This window comes from Esox lucius, chromosome 14 (genome assembly GCF_011004845.1).
Source record: "Esox lucius isolate fEsoLuc1 chromosome 14, fEsoLuc1.pri, whole genome shotgun sequence".
Classification (NCBI taxonomy): Eukaryota; Metazoa; Chordata; class Actinopteri; order Esociformes; family Esocidae; genus Esox; species Esox lucius.
In genome coordinates this window covers 3,999,413-4,025,808 of record NC_047582.1, presented here as the reverse complement: position 1 = coordinate 4,025,808, position 26,396 = coordinate 3,999,413, and the positions used below count along the sequence as shown (strand labels likewise).

General features: G+C 39.6%; 1 protein-coding gene across 1 annotated transcript in view; it reads right to left on the bottom strand.

The window, feature by feature from the left end:
* shc3 (SHC (Src homology 2 domain containing) transforming protein 3) overlaps window positions 1-26,396 on the bottom strand; it is a 47,508-nt gene continuing 21,112 nt past the window's right edge. The window contains 11 exon segments of the mRNA XM_020053635.3: window positions 1-3,126; window positions 3,290-3,508; window positions 3,510-3,586; window positions 10,407-10,604; window positions 10,906-11,011; window positions 20,569-20,710; window positions 20,997-21,126; window positions 22,036-22,087; window positions 22,258-22,323; window positions 23,629-23,748; window positions 24,594-24,657. Coding sequence (XP_019909194.2) covers window positions 2,995-3,126; window positions 3,290-3,508; window positions 3,510-3,586; window positions 10,407-10,604; window positions 10,906-11,011; window positions 20,569-20,710; window positions 20,997-21,126; window positions 22,036-22,087; window positions 22,258-22,323; window positions 23,629-23,748; window positions 24,594-24,657 — 1,306 coding nt within the window. The 3' untranslated portion in view covers window positions 1-2,994.

The following is a 26,396-nucleotide window of genomic DNA, read 5'->3' as shown; positions in this document are numbered from 1 at the left end:
CTCACTTATGTGAGATACTGTATGTATGTATATATATATAAAATATGTGTGTGTGTATATAATAAGTGGTGCCCTAAGCACATTGGAGTTTCACTTAATCATGTCTTGGAGGCAGATTGGTTGTGTCAATGGAGGGGGCGGGGAGCTTGCATTTGGAACTGGCAGAATGCTCTGAGCAGATATTTAATGAAGCGAGGTTATTGTTTTTCCCGATCCAAAACCCTCTCTCTAACCCCACCCTAATCTTAACCCTCACCCTAACAGTTTTAGAATTTAACTTATATTGTGTGATTACAGAGTTAGAAATTATGTTCCGCCCTCTCCATTGACTCAACCACTATGATGTATTTCTTCCTTCAAGGCAGATCTGCCTGCAAGGTATGGTTTGAGTAAGTAAACCTCTCAAGTCCCACCATTTAGGACTGGGTTGTCATTTGGGACACACATTAATGAGCGGCAGGGCATGCCCATGGAGAAGGACCAGCTATTGCACTTTGAAGAAGAAAACACACCATTGGTACAAATAAAAGGCACATTTTCATCAACAGAAATCTGGAAAAGCCATGTCTAGTTCAACTCCCTAACTAAAGGATGAGAATGTTGTGTTCTCATAATTCTTTGTTGAGTTCTTAGTTTTCATGCTAAGTTATTACTGTAATTATGTGAAATTGATTGAAATAATGTGAATCCCCCGATTTGTGTTTTGGGAATCTATTCATAATTTTGGTCCATTTCAAAAGGTAACTGTACAGGTGTGCCCAATGAAATATATTACTGTTGTTTTTTATTTTCTCATAAACAGATACTTAAGCAGGAGGCGGTTTGGAAATCTGTAATATAAGACTAAGCACATCAAACTGCTTCAGGCAAATGTGTAGATTGTATCATATTTTTATAGGGAGAGTTAGAAAATGTTGTCATGATACTGTTGAAGTCCCCATTGCTTAGTCAGGGTGATACCTTCTATGAGAGACTGCATTGGGAGAGTAGCTAGATGCATAAATTGTTCCCCTTGCAGCAAAATACAGGTAGCCTACAGTATCATATTTGAACTGTCTTCCTATCAATCAAAGGGATTGAGAAAGCATTCTGTTTTGGTTCCTTTCTACAGTATACATTTCATTATCAAAACACTGAAATATATAAGATTGTTTGTGTCACATGTTTTGGTAATAGTCATAGGATTACACTGTCTTAGTATGAATGTGAGCATGAACTTGAGGCTAAAACATTCCTTTTAGCATCTAACTTAATCGTTTATATAAATGTAGCTGTTACTTATACAATGACTGTAAAAACAAAACCAAATATGTACTGTAATTGAATGTATAGATTTTTAGTGTCCAATTGGAAGATTTCCCACACAACTCCAATATAATTTATGATATTACAAATTAATAGTTATTACAATAGTACATGGAAAATATATATAACATATATTATGACATGTTAAATACCAGTGCATTATTCCTGGTTTTGTAAATTCAGTCAAAATGCATAGGTAACAGGACAGTTTAAATGTAGTATCTATAAGCTTTTCCATTAATTATGATTATTCTGTGATAACGATGACCATTCTGCCAAAAGACCTGTAGAAATCCATACATTGAAAAATAACAATTCATTTATAATCAATGTGTTACACCAATAAGAGAAAGTGATCTAAAATGATTAATCTAATTAAGGGTGCACTAGGTGAAATTGAGAGGATTTTTCTATACCTCACTTCAGTACAGTGATTTACGCAAAAACACGTTGGTGAATTGTCCTCAATACAATTAACACAGATAATCTTTAAACGTCTGATTGTGCTATTCGTTTGTAGATAATTTATTGAATAATAATTTTTTAAGTCCACAATAAAGCCATAAATGCTAGAAATGAATATTAATTTGCATGATCAAAATCCAAAACGAGTTGAATTACTGCACATCCAGTTTAAAGAAAGGATCCAGAAACCAATTAAGAAATAATCATTTGAAAAGCAATAAATAGTTTGTATTTTTTTTTACAGTGTGAGCATACACAAGCACCTTGCAAGGTGGTTCAAAGTCTACGAATAATGTCCACGAGAATAGTTTGATTTTTCAAGTCATGCGAATGCAGTGACACAGAAAGAGTACTTCATCATAAAAAAAAAATATCACTGTGGGGGCGGGGGGGGGGGGGGTCTCAATCAACCTTGTTTCACATCCTCACATCCTCCTTTCTTGCCTCCTCAAAGCACATTATAGCAAAAGTAAAACCAGAGTAAAACTCAGAGAATGGTGTTTGCAAAAGTCAATGCGTTTGTAGGGGCAAGGAAAGAGGACGCAAGGAATCAAGGCCACAATTCTGTTCTACCAACTGCCATGTCCTGTGGACATTGTCATTGTCCTGCCCTCTAGTATCAACAAGAAAGCACAAACAGATCAGTGACCAGGCAATATTCATTGGTGACCCTAAGAGAAGATGTCATCTTGCTATAGCTGCGATAAAGGACACATAATCCTACAAGAGTTTCAGTACAAACATCAGCATTTTCAAATAGTTGTTTTCCTCTACTTAACTCAGACTAACCAATGACTGAAAATCTGGTTGTGCTTGATAGACAAAACAAATATTTCGGGTTTGTACTTTTCTTCTCCCTCCTTGAGGTGGAATTTCATCATCTAAATGACTGGCATTGGTTCTTTTTTGTTTTTAAAACACCAAATCAATATATGTTCCAAATGCACCCATATATCTTCTCAAAAATATAGCATTTCAATCATCACAACAAAATAATAACAGTTCTAGAAATTATTTTATCAGTAAACCTCTTCTTCTTTGTCCTTCTTTGCAGCACAAGCGTCTGCAGAACCTCCAACTGCTTCCAAGATATTGTCATCATTAAGTAACCTTTTTCAACAATAATATATTCTCTATTTTCATCTTCAAGTTTTAGGTTTTCAGGAGGGATTGGAAGTCTCACTGTCAGAACTCCATTTCCCATCAGGCATAGCACATGGATCGTCACTGTTTCCTGTTTCCCACAGGCTGTTTCAAACACAGTTCACTTCCTGCAGACACTATGGGCAAATTGTTGTCACGGTGATGGCCTATGAGGTGACTGATGCTATCAAATATGTGATCTTTAGTCCGTACCTTTAGAAAGATAGAGAGTTGTTACAAAAAAATATCTTACCCTACGCACATCTCTCTTTTTCTGTCTTTTACACTGATTCGTAGTATCATTCCATCACTTTTTTATACAAAGTGAAAAAATACATTACTTCCTCCACCACACACACACTCCCTTCCTACTTACCGTGCCCTCTGGATCCACTAGCAGAAGGTGCTTGGCCATCCCGTTGTGCATGCCCGTCAGTACATACGACCCTGGGTTCGTGGTGCTCTTCCTAACCAAGAAGTCTCCGTCATCTAGCAGTAGTTTCTCCGCGTCCCGTCGGCTCATCTCTCTGTGGTACCAGACCTGGCCCTCAAGCTCCTCTTGGGCCTTGAAGGCAGCTGAGCGCACCAACAGGGGGGCTGGAGTTATCCACGGACCCAGCCTTGTGCAGGGCAGGCACTGCTGACTGGGTCAGGATAGCATCCTCAAAAGGCTCTGTGGTAGCGGGATTAAGGGAACATTTGCGGTAAGCTACTAACTGGAATTCGCTCTAGATTAGAGTGTGTCTGATAAATTAATGGAATCTAAACATAGCACAACATGGTGAAAATAGGCCTATGTACACTACAGTGGTGGCTGCTGGTCTTTTAAAAAGGAGAAGCTCATTTTCGGTCTTCATTTGTAGTGACACTCGGGGTCTTTGGGGTCTTTTGGACCGCAGACAATAACAATTTTTTATTTTTTTTACAAATATAATTTTACTCTGTTTATTAATGGCTTCGCTAAAATCAGGTTGACAACATTAGCACTGTCTGCCATCGTGCGCAGTTTCACCCGCGTACGACACTAGCCTAGCCTACTACTGAATATGAATGAATGAATGAATTAATCTAAAAAAAATATATTAAACTTTGTAAAACTGAATCAAGGATTGTGGTGTAGCCTATAATTGTGTGAAATGTATGATGCAAATCGGCTAGCAATTTCGCCAAACAAATATCAAGAAATATTGCAGCAGTTTGTCTGTTCCTCACTCAAAAGGAAAGTTTTGGGTAAGGAACAGAAGGGTTAAAATTAAGAGACCACTGCAAATTGAACGCTTCTGTTCCTCACTCAAAACTTTCCTTTTCAACTTTTTCGGAAAAGAAAGAAAAAGGTGCAGTGGTCTCTTAATTTCTTTCAGAGCTGTAGTTCTTGCATAGGTTGAAGCTGTTTTGGGTCATTGTCCTGTTGTAAGAGGTTGCTTGACAGATGGCGTCAAGCACTCCTCCAGCATCTTTTCATTTGATGTGCATCTCACAAGTGTTCTTCTTTGTAATCCGAACAACTCAAACTTAGATTTGTCTGTCCATAACACTTTTTTCCAATCTTTCTCTGTCCAGTGTGCGTGCTCTTTTGCCCATTGTAATATTTTCTTTTTATTGGCCAGTCTGAGATATGCCTTTTTCTTTGCAACTCTGTCTAGAATGCCAGCATCTTTGAGTCGCCTCTTCACTTTTGACATTGAGACTGGTGTTTTGTGGGTACTATTTAAGGACGCTGCCAGTTGAGGTTTCTCAATCTAGACACTCTAATGTATTTGTCTTCTTGCTCAGTTTTACACCGGGGCCTCCCACTTCTCTTTTTATTCTGGTTAGAGCCAGTTTGCGCTGTTCTGTGAAGTGAGTAGTACGCAGCGTTGTATGAGATCTTCAGTTTCTTGGCAATTAGTTGCTTGGAATAGCTTTCATTTTTTAGAACACGAATAGACTAACATGAATAGATGAGTTTCAGTAGAGAGAGTACTGTTTCAGCCTGTTATTTTTCTCCATGCATTCTTCTTAGCATTAACCTGGTACGTGTTATTATATGTCCCATCTGTCCATGTTACCTTTTTCCAGAATTCAGCAGCCCTGAAGTCCCAAATAGCGTAGCAACAACAAGAAATTGATGAAAATAGCTAGGAAAAACTCTCTAATAGGGTCAGAACCTTGGAAGAAACCTAGAAAGGAGTCGGACTCTCAGTGGTTTGGTAGCTGGTTGTCTTCTGGTTGTGCTGAGTGAAGATTATAAGAGTATATTACATTTTAAGGCCACATTCATATTTTTGCATGTTCAGATAACCAGTGGGTCAATGAACACAAGTGGGCTGTGGCCAGAGTCTTTATAAACAGATTCCAAATTAGTAGCACAGCTAGGTGGACTTAAAAATGGTGGCTTGCAGGGTGTGACAGCATAAATCAGGCAGAAACAAGATTAGGTGAACTTTGGACAAGGACCGCAAGGAGTAGTCAAGCCAGGTAGCCAGGTAGTCCTGAGGTGTGGTCCAAGGGCACAGGTTTTCCTAAAATTCAACAGGACACCAGATAAATTAGAGCGAGTATGTCCCATGTACGTACACTAATTCAGCACAACAAATGGTGATAAGGTGACCAAATGTCTGAAATGAAAACATTTGGAGACATTTCCAGTTTGGCGGTCAATATATCATTTAAGTATCTGATGTTATTATCTATGAAATAAAAAAGGGAGACAATTCCGGGTTCTTGCATTTAGTTAAATCAGGCACATTGTGATAGAAAACAACAGTATTGCAGAAACACCGCAGACAAGTCTGAACTGTCCAATCTGAACAGCCATTCAGTGGTCCTGGTTGTCTGGGCAGAATTAGAGCAAAAGAGAACATGAGAATTTTTTTAAAACAGAGACAATAGACTTTTTTTTCTACCACAGTCTTTCTCCTCTTTTGTTCACTCATCTTTCTTCTCTCTCTTCCTTCTCTTTACCTTTCCACTTCATCTTCTAAACTCTCCTTGCTTCACTCTTTTTACTCCCTTAATTTTTCCTTCTCACTCTCTTCTCCTTCAACTCCAATCTTTAATAATAAATACACTATTAGCTAAAATACTTAACAGACTGGTTAACAGATTCCCATTGCTTGCCTCATTTTTGTATTTTATCTCAAAACCATTGTTTGTAATAATATATTGGCAGGCTCTGTAATCATATCTTTACCTTTCCTCCTCAATCTCCTTCAATTTTCTTCTGATCTAGTCTTTCTCCTTCCTCCACTCTCTAATAGAAAATATTATGCTAATGTTATCCATGAAGATTTCTAAATATATTTTAACAATGCTTATTATGTCAAATCATTAAAATTCTAATCTACAAATAAATATTCTCATAATGAATAGTGCATTAATTTAATATGATCATATTTTCAAAATAGCCCGTCCACTGCATGTGTTGTATGTGAATGTTTTTGCTGGACCTCGTAAGCGGAGCTGGCCAAGAAGAGCAAGTGTCACAAATGAAAACAACCCACTTGCCTAATAAGTGACAGTTGTGAAAACATGTTCAAATACTTTTAGTGCCCTTAAAAAGAGAGACTATGTACATAAAATGTTGTTAATTCTAAACGGTCCATATGATATGGGTGAAAAAAACCTTTATCCAGTTGTCATTGTGTGATTTCACATTCAAATTGCTGGAGTACAGAGCCAAAACAATAAAACATTTGTCACTGTCCAAATAATTATGGGCTGCACTGTGTGGGTAGTTAAGACTTTCCTCGTTGGTATTTCTGGAAATAATGACACTAAGTATAGCTACTTTTCATTTATTGTAATATTATTCACTAAATTGTTCACTGACCTGAATGGAAAAGAGCATAAAGAACTGATTCAAACCAAGAGGTAATCCCATCCTACTGCCTTCATTGAGACATGCATTTAAGGGGATGTCATTAAAATCTACATCATAATTTCCAGGGAGAAATAAGGCATAGTTACATTTAATTGGTCAGATAGTTCACTTGCATCTATAAATACCTCTGTTAAATGTACCACTCCGGTTGGGGAAAATTTTGCACCTATATTTGCAGTCTACTGAGATCTTGGATCAGATATGGTGTAACTGTGCTGGAAACAATAGCCAGATGACCATTTATAATCATAATCATGTCTCCTGGTTGGAATAGAATAATTTGTGTTAATATTAACAATTATGGTTTGTTTCCTATTCTGTATATGTTCAAATATAAATATGCTAAAGTAATTGCATTAATTTACCCATATTTTACCAGCCAAGTACAACTTTCTCAGGCACATTACAGACATTTCACCTTGCCACATTGGGCGTTCAACAAAATCATTTGATTACTGGTCAGATGATCTATTGAACCACCCTGCCATCCCTACAACCTATGATAGCAATGCTCTAAAATGCTTTATATCATCTCCTCCTGGCCCTGACTCCTTGATTGTTTGGTCGCATGCTAGAGTTACAGGTTTAGAGCATTTTATTTTTTCAGAGAAATCAGTTTTTCTATTAAATATTGCTGTTATAAGATATTATTCAATTTGGAAAAAGGTTTGAAATTATTTGTCTTAATTTCAGCCCTAACAAAAAAAAATCTAGACTTCCTAATTATTTTGTTTTGATATGAGCATTTCTGAATGGTCTTTTCCAGGCCAGAAACAGTCGCAATATAATCATATAAAGTTTCAGTTAAGGCTTACTATAACGTAACTAATGTACACTCACCTAAAGGATTATTAGGAACACCTGTTCAATTTCTCATTAATGCAATTATCTAATCAACCAATCACATGGCAGTTGCTTCAATGCATTTAGGGGTGTGGTCCTGGTCAAGACAATCTCCTGAACTCCAAACTTAATGTCAGAATGGGAAAGCAACCTTGAGGCGGATGGGCTACAACAGCAGAAGATCCCACCGGGTACCACTCATCTCCACTACAAATAGGAAAAAGAGGCTACTATTTGCACGAGCTCACCAAAATTGGACAGTTGAAGACTGGAAGAATGTTGCCTGGTCTGATGAGTCTCGATTTCTGTTGAGACATTCAGACGGTAGAGTCAGAATTTGGCGTAAACAGAATGAGAACATGGATCCATCATGCCTTGTTACCACTGTGCAGGCTGGTGGTGGTGGTGTAATGGTGTGGGGGATGTTTTCTTGGCACACTTTAGGCCCCTTAGTGCCAATTGGGCATCGTTTAAATGCCACGGCCTACCTGAGCATTGTTTCTGACCATGTCCATCCCTTTATGACCACCATGTACCCATCCTCTGATGGCTACTTCCAGCAGGATAATGCACCATGTCACCAAGCTCGAATCATTTCAAACTGGTTTCTTGAACATGACAATGAGTTCACTGTACTGAAATGCCCCCCACAGTCACCAGATCTCAACCCAATAGAGCATCTTTGGGATGTGGTGGAACGGGAGCTTCGTGCCCTGGAAGTGCATCCCACAAATCTCCATCAACTGCAAGATGCTATCCTATCAATATGGGCCAACATTTCTAAAGAATGCTTTCAGCACCTTGTTGAATCAATGCCACGTAGAATTAAGGCAGTTCTGAAGGCGAAAGGGGGTCAAACACAGTATTAGTATGGTGTTCCTAATAATCCTTTAGGTGAGTGTATGTTGTAGCCAGCAAATGTGTTTGTCTATCCTGACCCAAAACGCATGCACGAATGCGTACTTCGAAAATCAACCAGAAACAATCCCAATATAACTGTAAACTGTTTTATTTCAGGCTTACTATAATGTAGATACTATTGGTTTTAGCCAGCAAAGGTTTTGTCTATACGGAATAATTCATACTTCGCTTCACCTGCGAGGAGATACAAACTCGGGACCTATAGTTCGCTTCTCTAACCACTTCGCTATTTAACAAGGGATGTCTGTCTGTCTGTCTGTCTGTGAGTGAGTGAGCGACATTTGCTCTTCTTGGCCAGCTCCGCTTACGAGGTCCAGCAAAAACGTTCACATACAACACATGCAGTGGACGGGCTATTTTGAAAATATGATCATAATAAATTAATGCACTATTCATTATGAGAATATTTATTTGTAGATTAGAATTTTAATGATTTGACATAATAAGCATTGTTAAAATATATTTAGAAATCTTCATGGATAACATTAGCATAATATTTTCTATTAGAGAGTGGAGGAAGGAGAAAGACTAGATCAGAAGAAAATTGAAGGAGATTGAGGAGGAAAGGTAAAGATATGATTACAGAGCCTGCCAATATATTATTACAAACAATGGTTTTGAGATAAAATACAAAAATGAGGCAAGCAATGGGAATCTGTTAACCAGTCTGTTAAGTATTTTAGCTAATAGTGTATTTATTATTAAAGATTGGAGTTGAAGGAGAAGAGAGTGAGAAGGAAAAATTAAGGGAGTAAAAAGAGTGAAGCAAGGAGAGTTTAGAAGATGAAGTGGAAAGGTAAAGAGAAGGAAGAGAGAGAAGAAAGATGAGTGAACAAAAGAGGAGAAAGACTGTGGTAGAAAAAAAAGTCTATTGTCTCTGTTTTAAAAAAATTCTCATGTTCTCTTTTGCTCTAATTCTGCCCAGACAACCAGGACCACTGAATGGCTGTTCAGATTGGACAGTTCAGACTTGTCTGCGGTGTTTCTGCAATACTGTTGTTTTCTATCACAATGTGCCTGATTTAACTAAATGCAAGAACCCGGAATTGTCTCCCTTTTTTATTTCATAGATAATAACATCAGATACTTAAATGATATATTGACCGCCAAACTGGAAATGTCTCCAAATGTTTTCATTTCAGACATTTGGTCACCTTATCACCATTTGTTGTGCTGAATTAGTGTACGTACATGGGACATACTCGCTCTAATTTATCTGGTGTCCTGTTGAATTTTAGGAAAACCTGTGCCCTTGGACCACACCTCAGGACTACCTGGCTACCTGGCTTGACTACTCCTTGCGGTCCTTGTCCAAAGTTCACCTAATCTTGTTTCTGCCTGATTTATGCTGTCACACCCTGCAAGCCACCATTTTTAAGTCCACCTAGCTGTGCTACTAATTTGGAATCTGTTTATAAAGACTCTGGCCACAGCCCACTTGTGTTCATTGACCCACTGGTTATCTGAACATGCAAAAATATGAATGTGGCCTTAAAATGTAATATACTCTTATAATCTTCACTCAGCACAACCAGAAGACAACCAGCTACCAAACCACTGAGAGTCCGACTCCTTTCTAGGTTTCTTCCAAGGTTCTGACCCTATTAGAGAGTTTTTCCTAGCCATTTTCATCAATTTCTTGTTGTTGCTGCGCTCTTTGGGACTTCAGGCTGGATATCTGTACATGCACTTTGAGACAAGTGCTGATGTAAAAAGAGCTTTAGAAAATACATGAAATGTTATTTTTATTGATGTTGAATAGGAATGTACTAAACTGTCAGCATAGCTGTTTTTTACTTCATGTAGATGTTGAATAGGAAAATGCTTGTGCTATTAGCATTATCCATGTAAGCCAAGTTATTCTTACTCATATCAAACAGATCTTTCCTGGGGCTGTCTTTGGCTCCTGTGCCCACTGCCCCCTCGGTGGCCATGCTGTCCTGTTTAGCTTGCAGCACAGCCAGCACCTGGGCGTCAATCTGCTGGGTGTTCACGTACGTAGGCACATCCCCCGTTTTTGGTACAGAACTTTTTCCTTCAGGCACGCTGTAGGTGTCACATGATCCTAACATGAAAGGCATAGTGAATATACAAAAAGTTATGAGAATTCCTGGGATCTGAAAGGAAAATGGGCAATACATTCCCAAATAGGGAAAATTGTAAAAACAAAGTAAGTTTGAAACATTATAAAATCACATAGTAATGAAAGAAAGAGAGATAGAGAAAGACAGACAGACAGACAGAAAGAAAGGGAGAAGGAGAATGAAATAGAAAGAGAAAAAGAAACAAAAGAAAGAAAGAAATATATGGAAGATCAAGAACAACAGTTAAAAGGAACAACCAGACTGAGACAGATCCTTCCTTACCCTGCCGGACCAGTATCCCCGTAGGCCTTCTGTCCTCTGCCCAGCTTTCTCCACAGTGTCTGTCCTGGTAGTAAGTCTGATCATCCCCTGGAATCTGCTGCTTGACCAACAGACAGGAAGAAAGACATGATAAGCCAGAGTAAAGACAGGTAAAAATTATTAATTATATAGCTGTTTTATTATTTTGTCATTTTCTCAGAGCAATCTATCTGGAACAATTTTGGTTCTCAGACACATTTCCAGGTGAGCTGGGACAAGTGAAGTGCTCTACATGTAGATTGAATAACCTGGGATCTTCTGTATCCCAGAGTAGTGTGTATTTATAGATTGTCATGACGTAGTGGCCTTACTTCTGTTAACATTAAAGGTGCATATTCTAGTATATTACAGGCAGTGGATGAGGTTATAAACAACAGGCCAAAGCAGCAGCTTCTCATTCTAGGATCCACACCAAACATTAGACATACAGTGAATTACATCAACAGATAAGAACAATACAAAGACAAACTAAATACAGTGCCAGTCAAAAGTTTGGGCACACCTACCCATTCATTTGAATGGGTAAACGTGTCCAAACTTCATTGGTACTGTTCATCTGGAAGTATTATACATGAATAGTTAAGTGCAGAGACATAACCTGACACAGGGAGAATGCATTGAAATACCATTTGTCAATAGATTGGCAACGCATTCTTCCGTTTAAAAATAGCAGCCGTTGCCCCTACTCTCTGATGTAGTGGAATGTATACATATACCCACTTTTTTGGGGTTCAGCATAGCGTATACTGATGCGTATCAATGTAGTATATGTACATTATATGCAATATACATTATTTTTGTAGTAGATAAAGTATGCAAAATGTAGCATACATGTGAATAATTACAAACACAATATAAAAAAAAATAATAATAAAATGTGCAGAAGTTTACTTGTGAAATCAGTTCTATATTCGAGATTCAACAGACATTCACATTCGTACTTCTGTTAAGGCTCCCTTCTAGATTAAGTTTCTATGACCATTATTGAAAAAGATATTGAAGATATACAGGTATAAAATTGGTTTAACTTTATTTGTAATAAATCACTACTTTTTTAACCAAATAAAAGGTTGAGTAAATTAGGCCAGCTTTTCTTTTTAAATAACATGCATCAGGTTTGATTATACTATGACTATAATTGAAAAAGATATTGAAGATATACAGATTTAAATGGGTTTTATTGATTACTAATAAATCAGTAAAGAAGACTCTTTCCACCAGAACAAAGGTTGAACAAGTAGGAAAGTTATTGTTAGAGTAGTTTGCGTCAGGTTTTAATTTTCTATAACCATTATTGAAAAAGATATTGAAGACAATCAGATTTAAATGGGATTTATTGATTATTAATACTATATCAGTAAATATGTTTTACACCAAAAAATTAAGTTGAACAATTAGGCCAGCTATTATTAGAGTAATATGCATCCAGTTTCAAGTTTCTATGATTATGGAAAAAAATATTCAAGATATACATAATTAAATGTGTTTCCATTGATATATTTACAATAATTAAATCAAAAAAAACCTTTTTGACTATACGAAAGGTAATAGTATTTAGCATGCTGATGTTGATGACAGTTTTATTAATAATACTAAAATCGTCTGCTGACGTTTTGTGAATACCGGACGACAAAGTAAATATTAACCAAGATTGTGAAAGCAACCAGATCCAACATGGTAAGGACTTGTGCGCAATGTCAGTACATTACGTATTTTTGCTTTAAGTTGTCAGTGGTGTGGTTTGGCAGTACTCCCTCGTTAACTGGGTAAGCTAGCTAGCTTACGTTTTCTAGCTAACTTTAATGTTTTCTAGCTAACTTTCAAACGATTTTTGAGTTTTGTAAATGGTAGTGGGGGTATTTTAGAAAGCAGGGGGTTAGCATACTCGAGCTGAAACCACAACTCTGTTGACTAACTCCGAGCTGTGAAACTCAGAGTTGACAGTTTCAGAACAGGTGGTAGTTCAGTCAACTCTGATAAGTTAACTCTGAGTAAAGCACGTGCACGAGAAGATGAAAAAAAAACGAATCAGTGGAACGCAGATTCACCACAGCAACATGAGAAAAACATCTCGAATCCCATACTTAGATATAGTTAGATATATTAATGAATGCACCTGCAGAATATGAGTATAAAATGCAGAGACGTATGCACCTTTTTCTATCCTTTCCAAAAAAGTCGAAAGAGGTCTTGTGTGAGGAATGGTTAAAATTAAGAGACCACTGCAAATTGAATGCTTCTGTTCCTCACTAAAAAAATTGCCTTTCGACTTTCTTGGAAAAGAAAGAGGAAGTTGCAGTGGTCTCTCAATTTTTTCCGGAGCTGTATATTCAAGAAAAAGAAATACACACAGTACCAGCAGTAAAATAACGTGAGCTAGCATGTCAGAAAGTTGCTAGTGTCTACCAGACATAGCCTTGGTGGCTGTATTGTCTTTGATGTTGTTCCGTGCTTTCCGAAAGCATTGTGTATGGTAGATGGCTTGCACGGAGAGGAGGTGGCAGCTGATGACGCACTCCACAGATTTCACCACACTCTGGAGGGACTTGTGATCGGAGCAGCTGCCGTGCCAGGCAGTAATGCAGCCTGAGAGGATGCTCTCAATGGTGCACCTGTAGAAGTCGATGAGCATTTTTACAGACACGCCAAACTTCTTTAGGCTCCTCATGAAGTATAGTTGCTTTTGGGCAATTTTCACTGCGGAGTTCGCTTGCCTGTACCATGTGGAGTTATTTATTTATGCAGGTGCAACCCTATCTGCACATTAATGCTATGGAAAGACTTCATATTCACATAATCTCCTTCATTTACTGAAGGAGCTGTGATAGGAGCCATCTATGCAGCCAATCCCTGGACACACTAAAATATGAACTGATTAGTGCTTTAAGTTTCAAAGCTTCATACTAAATAAACGGATTACTGCTTAGACTGATACCTGCAATTCTGTGGAATTCATTTTTGATTAGTCACATGGGTCTGTGACTTGGGAACACTACAAAAGTGTACATAAAAAAATTCAGTGCAAGAGTCACGTCTATGACAGCTCGACATAGAAGGTTGCCTTGGACATAATGCTCAGTATTACCGATGTTATACAGAAAATTGCAACACAAAGAATTTGTTCTGAACTAAGACCATGTCCACGATGTATCATAGGAACGATATGAGGGCTGAGAATATTGTTCAGATGAATGATAGCTTGTGCAGAAGAACGGTAATGCTCAAACAAATAATCCTTAGGAATGATAAAAAAACATCCAAGCGGGTTCTGATCACTCCCGACTGAGATTTCTGCAGAGTATTTGTGCTTCAAGTTGCTCTTCGAGAAAAGGACACGCCCTGTCTGACACGTTCAGAGAGCATGTTTCAGTTAAATAGTAGAACAAACTCAGAGTTAGTTGGATAAAACCTTCTTACGAGCAGGTTAGATTCCCAGAGTATGTTGCCATGGTAACTGATTCAGAGTAACGCTGAAACTGGCTCTTTGAAACTGTAAACCCACAGTTTCCCTCAACTCTGAGTCAACTAACTCTGAGTTTTCACTAAACCCGCTTTCTTAAATACCCCCAGGAAGTTCAGTTGGAAAATGCCGGCAGCTAGCTGAAACACAATATTTAGTAGGGGTGTTCACATACTTTTGGTCATATAGTGTATGTAACTATGTTTGTAAGAAGAATATATTTCCCTTGGCCGAGTGATGCAGAATGTAAATTATTTTAAATCATTGTCCCTTGGATAGACTGCAGCTTACTAACCTATCCTATGCAATACTGTCACTGAACCCTTTTTTACACTACTGGGTCTTACTGTACATTTCAGCACAGTTTATGGCTGTGATGTATGACTGTGTTGAATGACTTGGTTAATTTTGGCCATGTAGTGTCATGAGAGGTAGGAGCCCAGACTATGCTGTAAAAACACAATAATGGTTTACTAAATTAACCCTGAACCAAGCTAAGTATGCATGAGTTGGCCTGGATTAGCATACACCATCATAGCTTCAACCATGCTAGAGGTTAGTGTGAAGAAAATTCCCAGGCCATCGCAGTACAGCTAAGGTTGGCTTTGACTAAAAGACCAATTGGGATTCATCATTAGGGCATTCAGAATCCATGTCATGGTTTCTCGTATAATTTGTCACACAGGGCGCATTTTTGTTGAACAAGTCATTAGGCAAAAAATTACTACATTATAGTATACCCACTTATCCACTACACCACTGCCCCTACTTATTGTGTGATTGTTGAGATTGCGGATTGTTGACGTGCTGTACGCTGCCTGCTGTTACCTACCTGGCTACCTAACAAACTTTTTTTTTTCGAATTTACTCTATATAAACTAATTGGTCAAAATTCTATTTTAAGAGTTTTACCAATGCAATATTTTTATCTGTGGACCTCTTACCCAACTTTACTACACCAGGACTCTTTTTGGACATAATTAACGGAACTACTCACCCCTGAACACCCGAGGCTAAGTATCATTACAATGCCTTATCACTGTAAATGTTGTAGTAACAACACGGAGGAGAACTATCGTCTTCAGTTAAAGATAGCAGAGTTAGAGGCTCGGCTTCTGACGCAAATGTCAGGCAAGGATTATGCTAGTGTAGAAATAGAAAGAAAGGAAGAAGCGATAGTTTTGTTAGCCCCCCGGCACAGCTCCTGCAGCCGGGCAAGAACTTTCTCTTGGTCACTGGGTAGAAATGCCGTCGACCAGTTAAACCTGAATCGTTTCTAAATCCAACTTAGACTTTCAAAAGGTTTTCCCCACTGGAGTCGGAGTCAAGGCCCAAGCCATCTTCGGAGGGGAATGATCGGAATGAGCCGCAAATCTGGTGTTGGTGCTACAAGGTCTAAAACTGGCCAGTATAGAGAGTACAGAGATATTGTTATTCACGTTGGCACCTATGACGTTAGGATGAAACAGTCAGAGGTTACGAAGCAGAACATAGCATCAGCGTGTAAACTAGCTAGAAAGCTCTACAGCAGACTTGTGCAACTCAATCGCTGGCTGAAAACGGAGTTCTGCCCGTCGCAGGAGGTAGAGTTTGTAGATAACTGGCTTTCTTTTTGGGACTCTCCCAGAAATAGGGCTAGGCCTGATCTGCTGAGGAGCGACGGACTCCATCCTAGCTGGAGTGGTGCTCTTCTTTTATCTAGGAACATTGACAGGAGTCTCACTCCTATAGCCTTAACATGAGATAGGGTGCCGGTCAGGCCGCAGGCTGTTAGCCAGCCTGCTAGCATAGTGGAGTCTGTCGATAGCATAGCCAGAGTAGTTAGTACAGCTTTACCTATTGCCAATGTAACTCGTTTCAGGCTGAGAAAAGTTAAACAAGGTAGTGCTAACAAAAACAACCTTATTAAGATAAAGGCTTCCTCCGCCTCAGTCACAAATAAAAATGACTTCATTACCTCGCATCTCTAAATGGGACTCCTAAATGTTAGATCCCTTGCTCCAAAGGCAGTTGCCGTAAATGAATTAATCTCTGATCATAAACTAGATGTTATTGGTTTATGTGAAACGTGGCTAAAGCCTAATGAATTCACTGCCTTATATGAGGCCCCCTCCTGGTTATACTAGTGATCATATCCCTTGTGCATCCCGAAAAGGAGGGGGTGTCGCTAATATTTATGACAGTAAATATAAATTTACTCTCAAACATATCACTGAGTTTCATTCTTTTGAAGTTTTACTAATGAAAGTTAACCAGGCCGATAAATTGTTTTACATAGCTACTATTTATAGGCCCCCCCGGCCCATACACAATGTTCCTCACTGAGTTTCCAGAATTCTTCTCTAACCTTGTAGTCATGGCAGATAGTATTCTAATTTTTGGCGATTTCAATATACATATGGAAAAGTCCAATGATCCTCTTCAAAAAGCCTTTGAAGCCATCATTGACTCAATGGGTTTTATCCAACATGTCTCAGGTCCAACACATTGCCACAATCACACCTTAGATTTAGTCCTGTCACGAGAAATAGGTATTGTAGATCTAATAATTTCCCCCCAAAATCCTGGATTATCGGATCACTGTCTTATTACATTTAACGTTAAAACAAGAAATCCACTTGCTCCGCAAACAATGAGTTTCAAAAGCTGTACTATAAATTCTCGGACTACAAATAAATTCCTTGATATTCTTACAAGTTCGCTCATTAATGACAGAGTAAATAAATCTGTAAACGATCAAATCGAGGATCTAAACTCAACACTGCGAAATAAATTAGACACAGTTGCACCACTAAACAGTTGCACTTTAGCAAGCCTTCAGAAAATTGGAGCGAAAGTGGCGCTCCATCAATTTGGAAGTATTCAGACTAGCCTGGATAGACAGTACACTACAATACCGAAAATCACTCACGTCTGCTCGATCAGCTTATTTCTCCAACCGGATTGAGGTGAGCAAAAACAATCCAAAATGTATCTTTGATACAGTTGCAAAGTTAACAAAAAAGCAAAGCTTAGCAAGTGAAGTGGGTCTTCACTTTAGTTGTAATAAATACATGAACTACTTTGATGAAAAGATCATCACCATTAGAAAACAAATAACTGACTCCTCCTTAAATAGTTATGGTCCTCAAAATCTCAGTATTCCTAAAAATGTCCTGAACCTCCCTGACCAGGTGTAAATTTTTTGATACCGTATCGCTTGACACATTTACTATATTTGTAATGAGTTCTAAACCCACAAACTCTCACCTAGACCCGATTCCAACAAAATTACTTAAGGAGCTATTTCCTGTGCTAGGTCAGCCAATGCTGAACATAATAAATTGCTCCCTTTCCTCCAGATGTGTACCAAACTCACTAAAAATTGCGAAAATGAAGCCTCTTCTAAAAATATCGAATCTGGATCCCGACATATTAAACAATTATAGGCCAATATCGAACCTCCCGTTCCTCTCAAAAATCTTAGAAAAATGTGTTTCCCAACAACTGAATGCCTTCCTAAAGACAAATACCATTTATCAAATACTCCAGTCCGGTTTCAGATCCCATCATAGTACTGAGACTGCACTCGTGAAGGTAACAAATGACCTTCTAATGGCCTCAGACAAAGGTTCCGCATCCGTCCTGTTGCTTCTTGATCTTAGTGCTGCTTTTGACACTATTGATCACTCCCTTCTTTTAGAGAGACTGGAAACCCATATTGGGCTACGTGGACATGTTCTAGCCTGGTTTAAATCTTATTTATCTGAAAGATATCAGTTTGTTAGTGTGGATGGCATATCCTCTGACAAGTCAAAGGTATGCTTTGGTGTTCCTCAAGGCTCGGTTCTGGGTCCATTATTGTTCTCACTATATATGCTCCCCCTGGGCGATGTAATCCGAAATCACAATGTAAACTTTCACTGTTACGCTGATGACACACAGTTATATATTTCAATGAAGCATAGAGAAGCCCATAAATTAGCTACTTTGGAAGCATGCGTTTCAGATATTAGGAAGTGGATGACAGAGAATTTCTTGCTCTTAAACTCAAGAAAAACAGAAATGCTCGTTTTTGGACCCAAGAAACAAAGAGCATTGTTAGCAGATCTCACTGTGAACCTCGACGGCTGCATGGTCGTATCCCAAAAAACTTTTAAAAAAACCCTTGGCGTTACACTTGACCCTGACCTCTCTTTTGAAGAACATATGAAATATGTCTCAAGAGTTGCTTATTTTCATCTTCGAAACATTGCAAAAATTAGAAACTTTCTATCAAAAACTGATGCAGAAAAATTAATCCATGCTTTCGTTACTTCTAGACTAGATTACTGCAATGCTCTTCTCTCTGGTTATCCAGACAAATTAATAAATAAACTTCAATTACTGCTGCACACGGCTGCTAGAATCCTAACTAGAACAAAAAAATGTGAACACATTACTCCTGTCCTAGCGTCCTTACACTGGCTGCCTGTTAGGGTTAGGGCTGATTTTAAGGTTTCACTCTTAACCTATAAATCAATACATGGACTTGCTCCTACTTACCTTGCTGAAATGATCCAGCCATACCTACCTACACGTAACCTACGATCGCAAGATGCAGGCCTTTTAATTGTACCTAGAATTTCTAAACAAACAGCTGGCGGCAGGGCCTTTTCTCATAGAGCTCCACTACTGTGGAATGATCTGCCAATTAAGGTTAGAAATGCAAACTCAGTGCAAACTTTCAAGTGTCTACTAAAAACTCATCTCTACAGCACGGTTTATAATTAGGTGTAGCCTGGCCCGGGGGCGTGAAGGTGACCAGTAGGCTTGATACTGTCCACCCTTGCTGTCTTGCCAGGTGGGCTCTCGTCGCCACTGGGATGCCCTCCCTCCAATGCCTTTCGGGGGAAGAGTCACTGGCTTGTTATTGACTCTCTGTTCCGCACTTGTGCGATTGGGATGTACGCTGCTGGCAATACTCGGCCCTCATTCAGGGGGGTTGCGGTTGGTGGGTGTCCCTTTGGTTGATGCCTGGCAATGTGGGTGGATTGATTTCCTGCCTGTTGGGCCCTGTCCGGGGCCTCCCCTTGGTAGGGCCAAAGTGTCGCCGGACCCCCCCCCCGTCTCAGTTCCAAGGTGTTACGCTGCTATATTATTGTGCTGGGGGATATGAGGAATGCACTTCTAACTTTTCTCAGTCTCCTCCAGTTTTAAATTTTAGGAGGAGATGAGGTCCTGGTCCACACCTGCGGAGTACCTGGTTTGGGGGGCCCGTTGCTGTCCCTGTCCTTGTCCATCTGGTCATACTTTTGACCTAGTCTAGAATCAAATAGTCTCTGGATTTAGCCCAGAGAAATGTATTTATTATTCCAATTGGACTCTTAATATCTCACCCGGCACAGCCAGAAGAGGACTGGTCACCCCTCTGAGCCTGGGTCCTCTCTAGGTTTCTTCCTAAAATTCAGCCTTCTTAGGGAGTTTTTCCTAGCCACTGAAATCCAACACTACTGTTGTTTGCTCCTTGGGGTTTAAGTCCGGGTGTCTCTGTAAAGCACTTTGTGACAACTGCTGTTGTAAAAAGGGCTTTATAAATAAATTTGATTGATTGATACTTAGACCATGTTTACATTACGCAACATTTTCAAAGACGTATCGAAGAAGACTCGAGATGCTGGATTATTTTGTTGTATAAACTTGCAGATGTCAGTACCTCGAGACACCACTTTCCAAAGTACCGTGAATTCCGTGTTTATGTCTGGACTCCTCAATTCCATCCCGCATTCTCCACAACATGGAAATTGTAGGGCCCTACATTATTTCAAGTGGCAACTGACAGAAGTTAAAACACACAACCATTAGCCAAAAGATTGTTGGTGTGAATATCAAGCTAAAATACAGTCTGGGTCCACTTGAGCAAGGAACTTCGCCTAAAATACTCTTGTATCATGCTTGCTGCATTTATTAGTCATGTCTTATTGTATCACACATTGTTTGATGTTTTATGTGGACTCCTCTAGGTTGCTGTTGATAAGAGCATTTGCTAAATGACTAAAATGCAAAAATTATTACAGGTGGATTGCTGAGCTTGGTGAGACGTGTGATCTCTCAGACTGCGGGAGATTTAGATACAGGTAGCATGCAGGTCTGGATGTTGTTGGTAGTGCATGTGGTCAAGTGTGCCAAACTCTGTCCTGCAATACCTCAGCTTGGTTGCTCTGTCCTAGCCTAGTATCGATGAAGCCTCCGGGGGGTGGCATTTTGCCCGGGATGTTGTTGTAGTAGGGATGCTCAGCTGGCTCCTCCTCCTCCTCCATCCACACCGACTCCTCCACATTTAGAACCCTGTCATCACACCGGAGGGACAGAGCAGAGTTAACACGGCTCCACTCACATGACTCACTTGATATATTCCCCCCTTCCTACAATGCAACAGCCTACGCGTGTTTGTGGAGCTCTTGGTGTGTCGTTTCATTTTGTTTGGCACTTAATGTTCTGCCTTTGTGGAATTGGGTGAAACTGTGTGGTCCTGGCCCCACAAAAAACAAAAGAAAAACACAAACCGTATGCTGCTGAATAGTCAAGCAGACTATAATGCATGCCCTTGTGTGTTTCATCTGCCAAAACTCACCGGTCATGTACAGGGGTCATCTTGCTGGAGGGACACTGCAGGTACTGCTGAAAGCGAAGGTCGAATGCCTGGCCGATTGTGCTGATCACATCCTGGGCCAGACCATCAGAACACTCCAGAATATGACACGCTAGGAGAAGAGAGGAGGGTTTAACAGCCAATAGGACATATGTTTTTACCAACTGGGTTCAAGCCCGCCAATCTCCTGCACACCACAAACCTGTTGAGCTAGGGCCTGGAAAAAAATTGTCACAAGAGCAGGGTTCAATTCCTGTTACAGAGAAGAAGCATAGTGAAAAACCAAACCAAGGCAAGTTACATCCACCCAGCTCTGAGTCCCTAAAAAAACTTAAACATTATTTTGTTTTCAAGGATACTGTCGCCTTCAAACTTGCTCCTGTCTCTCCTGAAAACCAGATGTTGGAACTCCACTCAGACAGTTCTATAACGTGTTATGGAAATTCTTGAACTAATGTACATTTGAGAAATGTCTGCTTTTCAATTATCTGGTATATAACTCTGGTTTATGTTTGTGAAACACATGTATGAATAATATCAGCGGATCATTAGGTACTCTGACCATTTGTTAAGCTGCCTAAACCAATAAGGGTATCTGTCCTTTGTTCTTCAGGAATGTGGCCGACTGTCTTTTACGATGTTCCCCTACCCCCTTGACAGTAAACACTTAGGACAGGAAGGATAAGGTGGAGGGATAGCCCGCCCTTTGGGTGAAACCTATGTGACAGAATACAGCTGGGCAGTATCTTAGCACACCCATTTTAACTGTAATAAATACTGACTTTTCATCTATTTTCCTCAGAGGGTTATTCTGTAAGCTTTTGACGCGTCTTTCTATTTGCAAATAAACTGCTAATTGTTTCAAGAGAAATGTGTCTCTGTACTTACTCCTAAAAGAGTTCCCATCGATGGAATTACCATCACAATCTGCTACGTTAATTACAATGGCTTGCTACGTTAATTACGATTACAAAATAGCCCAAACCAGTATCAAGTATCAAAGGACAGACAGCCAACGTACCTCTACGGTTGACAGGATCTTTCGCTACATAGGCAACATAATCAGTCGTGTCCTTGAGAAAGGGAAGAAAAATGTATCAACAGTGAACATAGTCGGCAAAGGAAAACTCAACTAAAGAAATTGTTCATTCATTGAAATCTATGTTTTATTGCAGATAACAATTAGCTCTATCTATTTACTGTGTTGAAATTAATGAAAAAGAAAATACATAAAATGTCTTACTGGATCATTGACTGGATCTCCACCCGAAGCAAAGGAAATGGACTGCATATGATGATTGGCTATGATCTGGTAGAGGTTGCAAAATTAACAAGACAAACACATATTGATCAGGAAATTAAATTCCAAAATTGTTCTTGGCTGTCCCACGTGGAGGAACCCTTTGAATAATCCTCTTTCTCTTCCAGGATTTAGGATTTAATGTGGACCCCTTTTCACTGGGGTTTCTACGTCAAAACCAAATGGGCTTTTATTTGGAACTACTGTGTTCTACCTGAGAAGAAAATGTGTGATTTGTCTTTTCTCTGACCTGAAGAGAATAAGTTACACAAATCTGTTCACATTTCCTACACGTTCAACCTGATAATGTGGCCCAAAGCTCAGAAACGTATTTCTGAACATTTTAGATTAAACAGACAAAATAAAAACCCTGAGGGGTTATGTTCAAAAGAGACTGGCGTATTCAAAGTAGTCTTCTTTTTAACAATGTTTTGTTTGATAACACAGAATGGAAGTGGAGGATATTTCACATGAGAACCAATGGAATGCCCATTGAAGGTACCGTGATATGCAGAATGAACAAGCACAATGACAAACTCACTGATAACCAGCTACAATGTGGCAGCCCATTGGTGAAACTCTAGCACAGAGGTGTAAAACTCATTCTGCGGATGGCCTAGCATCTGGTTTTAGCTATTTATTTTTAATTGGTGTGCAGTTAAGACAGGCAACCAGATGAGGGGAGCTCCAAACTCATTTGTGACTTTCATTTTCCACAGGTGGGAACAAAACCCCTCAAAGTCAGCCCTCCATTGAAGACAATTCTGCTCTAGCGTATGACAATCATGAATCATCTATACCACAGGTGTCAAACCGGTTCCACAGAGGGCCGAGTGTCTGCAGGTTTTCGCTCTCACCTTGTACCTGATTGATTAATTAGTTCACTAATTGGTTAATTTCTACCCCCACCTGGTTGTTCAGGTCTGACCTGGGAACCAATTTAAAGGAAAACCCAAAGACCTGCAGACACATGGCCCTCCGTGGAACCGGTTTGACACCCCTGATCTATACAATCAAATCTTTCATAGAAAATATAGCCTACAAAAAATAGGCTATAGGCTATTCACAGCAGGCTATTCTCTGTAAAGAGAATAATTGAATGCACCCAATGTGATTGCCAGTGAAGGCGACATCGCCCTCCAGGATTACAGTTTTTCCTATGGGAAGTTAAATGGCAATGATTGTAACAGTAGGAGCATTTCTACTATAATTAATAATAACATTGATTCGTTCTAAAACTACAACTGTTGTCATCATCCCTTAAAGCGAAATAATATTTTGAAGATATAGAAGGAATTATGAATCTAAACTGACCTGTTTAGAGTCTGGGGTCATCAGGTTGAGGCTGCTGGTGGAGATATTCAAGTTGATGCTCATCCCGGCAAACTGGAGGTTACTTTTCCCCAAGATGTTGGACAGGATTTTAGATGGGGGCTGGTGGACAGCAAACGAGTTATCTGACAAATTAGCTTAGTTGATGAGTTAGACACACTGAAGGTTTCCTAAATTCTTTTCAATGTTTTTCAGTCAGGAAAATGTGAAATCTGAATACGGAATGATATTCCAAACCCATTTCTCAAATGAAAACAAGACAGTTTTATTAGTGCGTGACCCTCGCCCAGCGCAAACACATAGTATGTATACACAAAGTAAGACAACCCACAGTAGAAGACAGTCACATGGCTTGGCTTTATAGCCTCTTGATTAGTGATATTCTGCGTTACATGAGTCACTGAGCAAAGCAGAGCAGAGCAGAGTGCTCACTGTGCATTTACGCCCACACACACACAGGCACACACCTCCATCCCTCCATCTTTGCATTTCTTCCTTTCCCTCTCTGAATCGCTCACTATCTCTTAGACACACCATTTTTCTCACTCTCTGTCACACACACACACTCTCCTTCCCCTCATTTATCAACCCCCCCTCTTTCCCTTTCTCTATCCCTCACTCCATCTTTTCCTCCCTTTTTTAATCCCTGTCTTACCTCAGTGTCTCTCCTTTCCTCCTACTGTCTCCCTCCCTTTCACTCATTTTTCCTCTTTTCCTCGCACTCTCCCTTATTCTCTTCCTGGCCACATGTCCTTCTTTTCAGGCTGTTGCTAATGCGGGGACTAGTGGAAATGATTCACGGGGCATATGGCTTGGCAGCGCTGTTGATCCTAATAATATCAATGTCATCTATAAGTAAGGAGGCCCAAGCATATATCTTTACCGGGGGCCCAGTATTCCTGCGGACTACCTTGCTCCCCAGACATGACCAGTAGGGAAGAGGGTACCTTTCTCTTCCGGAGTGCTCCTTTGGCTCCAGGTACAGCCTCACACACCAAACTGATGGCCTCTCTGGTGGTAGAGGTAGAGAGAGACACAAGCAGACAATGGTCACTCTACCATGCCACAGAAAATACAGCCAGGTAACAAGGGTCAAGATTTTCAGTCTTGGTGTGGATACAACATCAGTATGTGTATGTATGGATTCTGAAGTTGATAGAGCAACACAAACCAGAATCTATGGAGAATACTGCCAACATGTTTGTATTCACAGCATACTACTCACAAATGGGAGTCATGATTCGTAAATATACAGCATACAATCCACACATGTAAGCTGTGATCCGTAAATACACAGCAGTGAATCTATTATTGTAAACCATGATTCGTATATACATAGCATTAAACTCACAAATGTAGAAATGCACAAACGTAAGTCACTATCCACAAAACAAATACTACCTGACTCATATTTCTAATATAGCATTTGTATAAATGCAACCAGATTTGTCAGTCTACTTTTTCATGTTAGAATTGTCGAGTGTGCTTTTGTGGATCAAGTTGTGTGCGTGGATCGGTTTACATTTGTGCACAGAATTGTGGCAGTTGCGTTCTGAGTTCAGGTCACAACTTACCAATAACTGAAGATAAACAACCACAGTTGGTTAGCGAACATTAGTTGGCAGTAGTACACACTATAGCAGTACTGTGCTGTCTGTACATAGCTAGCTGTTGCCATCCAACGTTGGCCAAGACACTAAATTACTTTTTTGGAATATGCAAAAATGTCTGTTTGTTCCTGACACTCTGTGAAATTGATGTATTTCATTTGATAATTTATGTGACTGACAAGGGAAAAGTTTAATTGTATAACCGCTAGCTAGGTACACTAGGAACATAACTGCCAGAATTCTGTGCACAAATGTAATCCGATCCACGGACACAACTTGATCCACAAAAGCACACTCAACAATTCTAACACGAAAGTGTTGACTGACAAATCTGGTTGCATTTATACAAATGCTATTTTAGAAATTTGAGTCAGGTAGTGTTTGTGCATAAGTGACATGAATTTGTGCCTTTCTTTTATGCTTTCAACCACGCGTTTGTGAGCTTAATGCTGTGTATATACAAATCATGGTTTACAATCATGGATTCGCTGCTGTGTAATTTCAGTGGGGAGAACAAGTATTTGATACACTGCCAATTTTGCAGGTTTTCCTACATACAAAGCATGTAGAGGTCTGTAATTTTTATCATAGGTACACTTCAACTGTGAGAGACGAAATCTAAAACAAAAATCCAGAAGATCACATTGTATGATTTTTAAATAATTAATTTGCATTTTATTGCATAACATAAGTATTTGATCACCTGCCAAACAGTAAGAATTCCGGCTCTCACAGACCTGTTAGTTTTTCTTTAAGAAACCCTCCTGTTCTCCACTTATTACCTGTATTAACTGCACCTGTTTGAACTCGTTACCTTTATAAAAGACACCTGTCCACACACTCAATCAAACAGACTCCAACCTCTCCACAATGGCCAAGACCAGAGAGCTGTGTAAGGACATCAGGGATAAAATTGTAGACCTGCACAAGGCTGGGATGGGTTACAGGACAATAGGCAAGCAGCTTGGTGAGAAGGCAACAACTGTTGGCGCAATTATTAGAAAATGGAAGAAGTTTCAATCTCCCTCGGTCTGGGGCTCCATCCAAGATCTCACCTCGTGGGGCATCAATGATCATGAGGAAGGTGAGGGTTCAGCCCAGAACTACACAGCAGGACCTGGTCAATGACCTGAAGAGAGC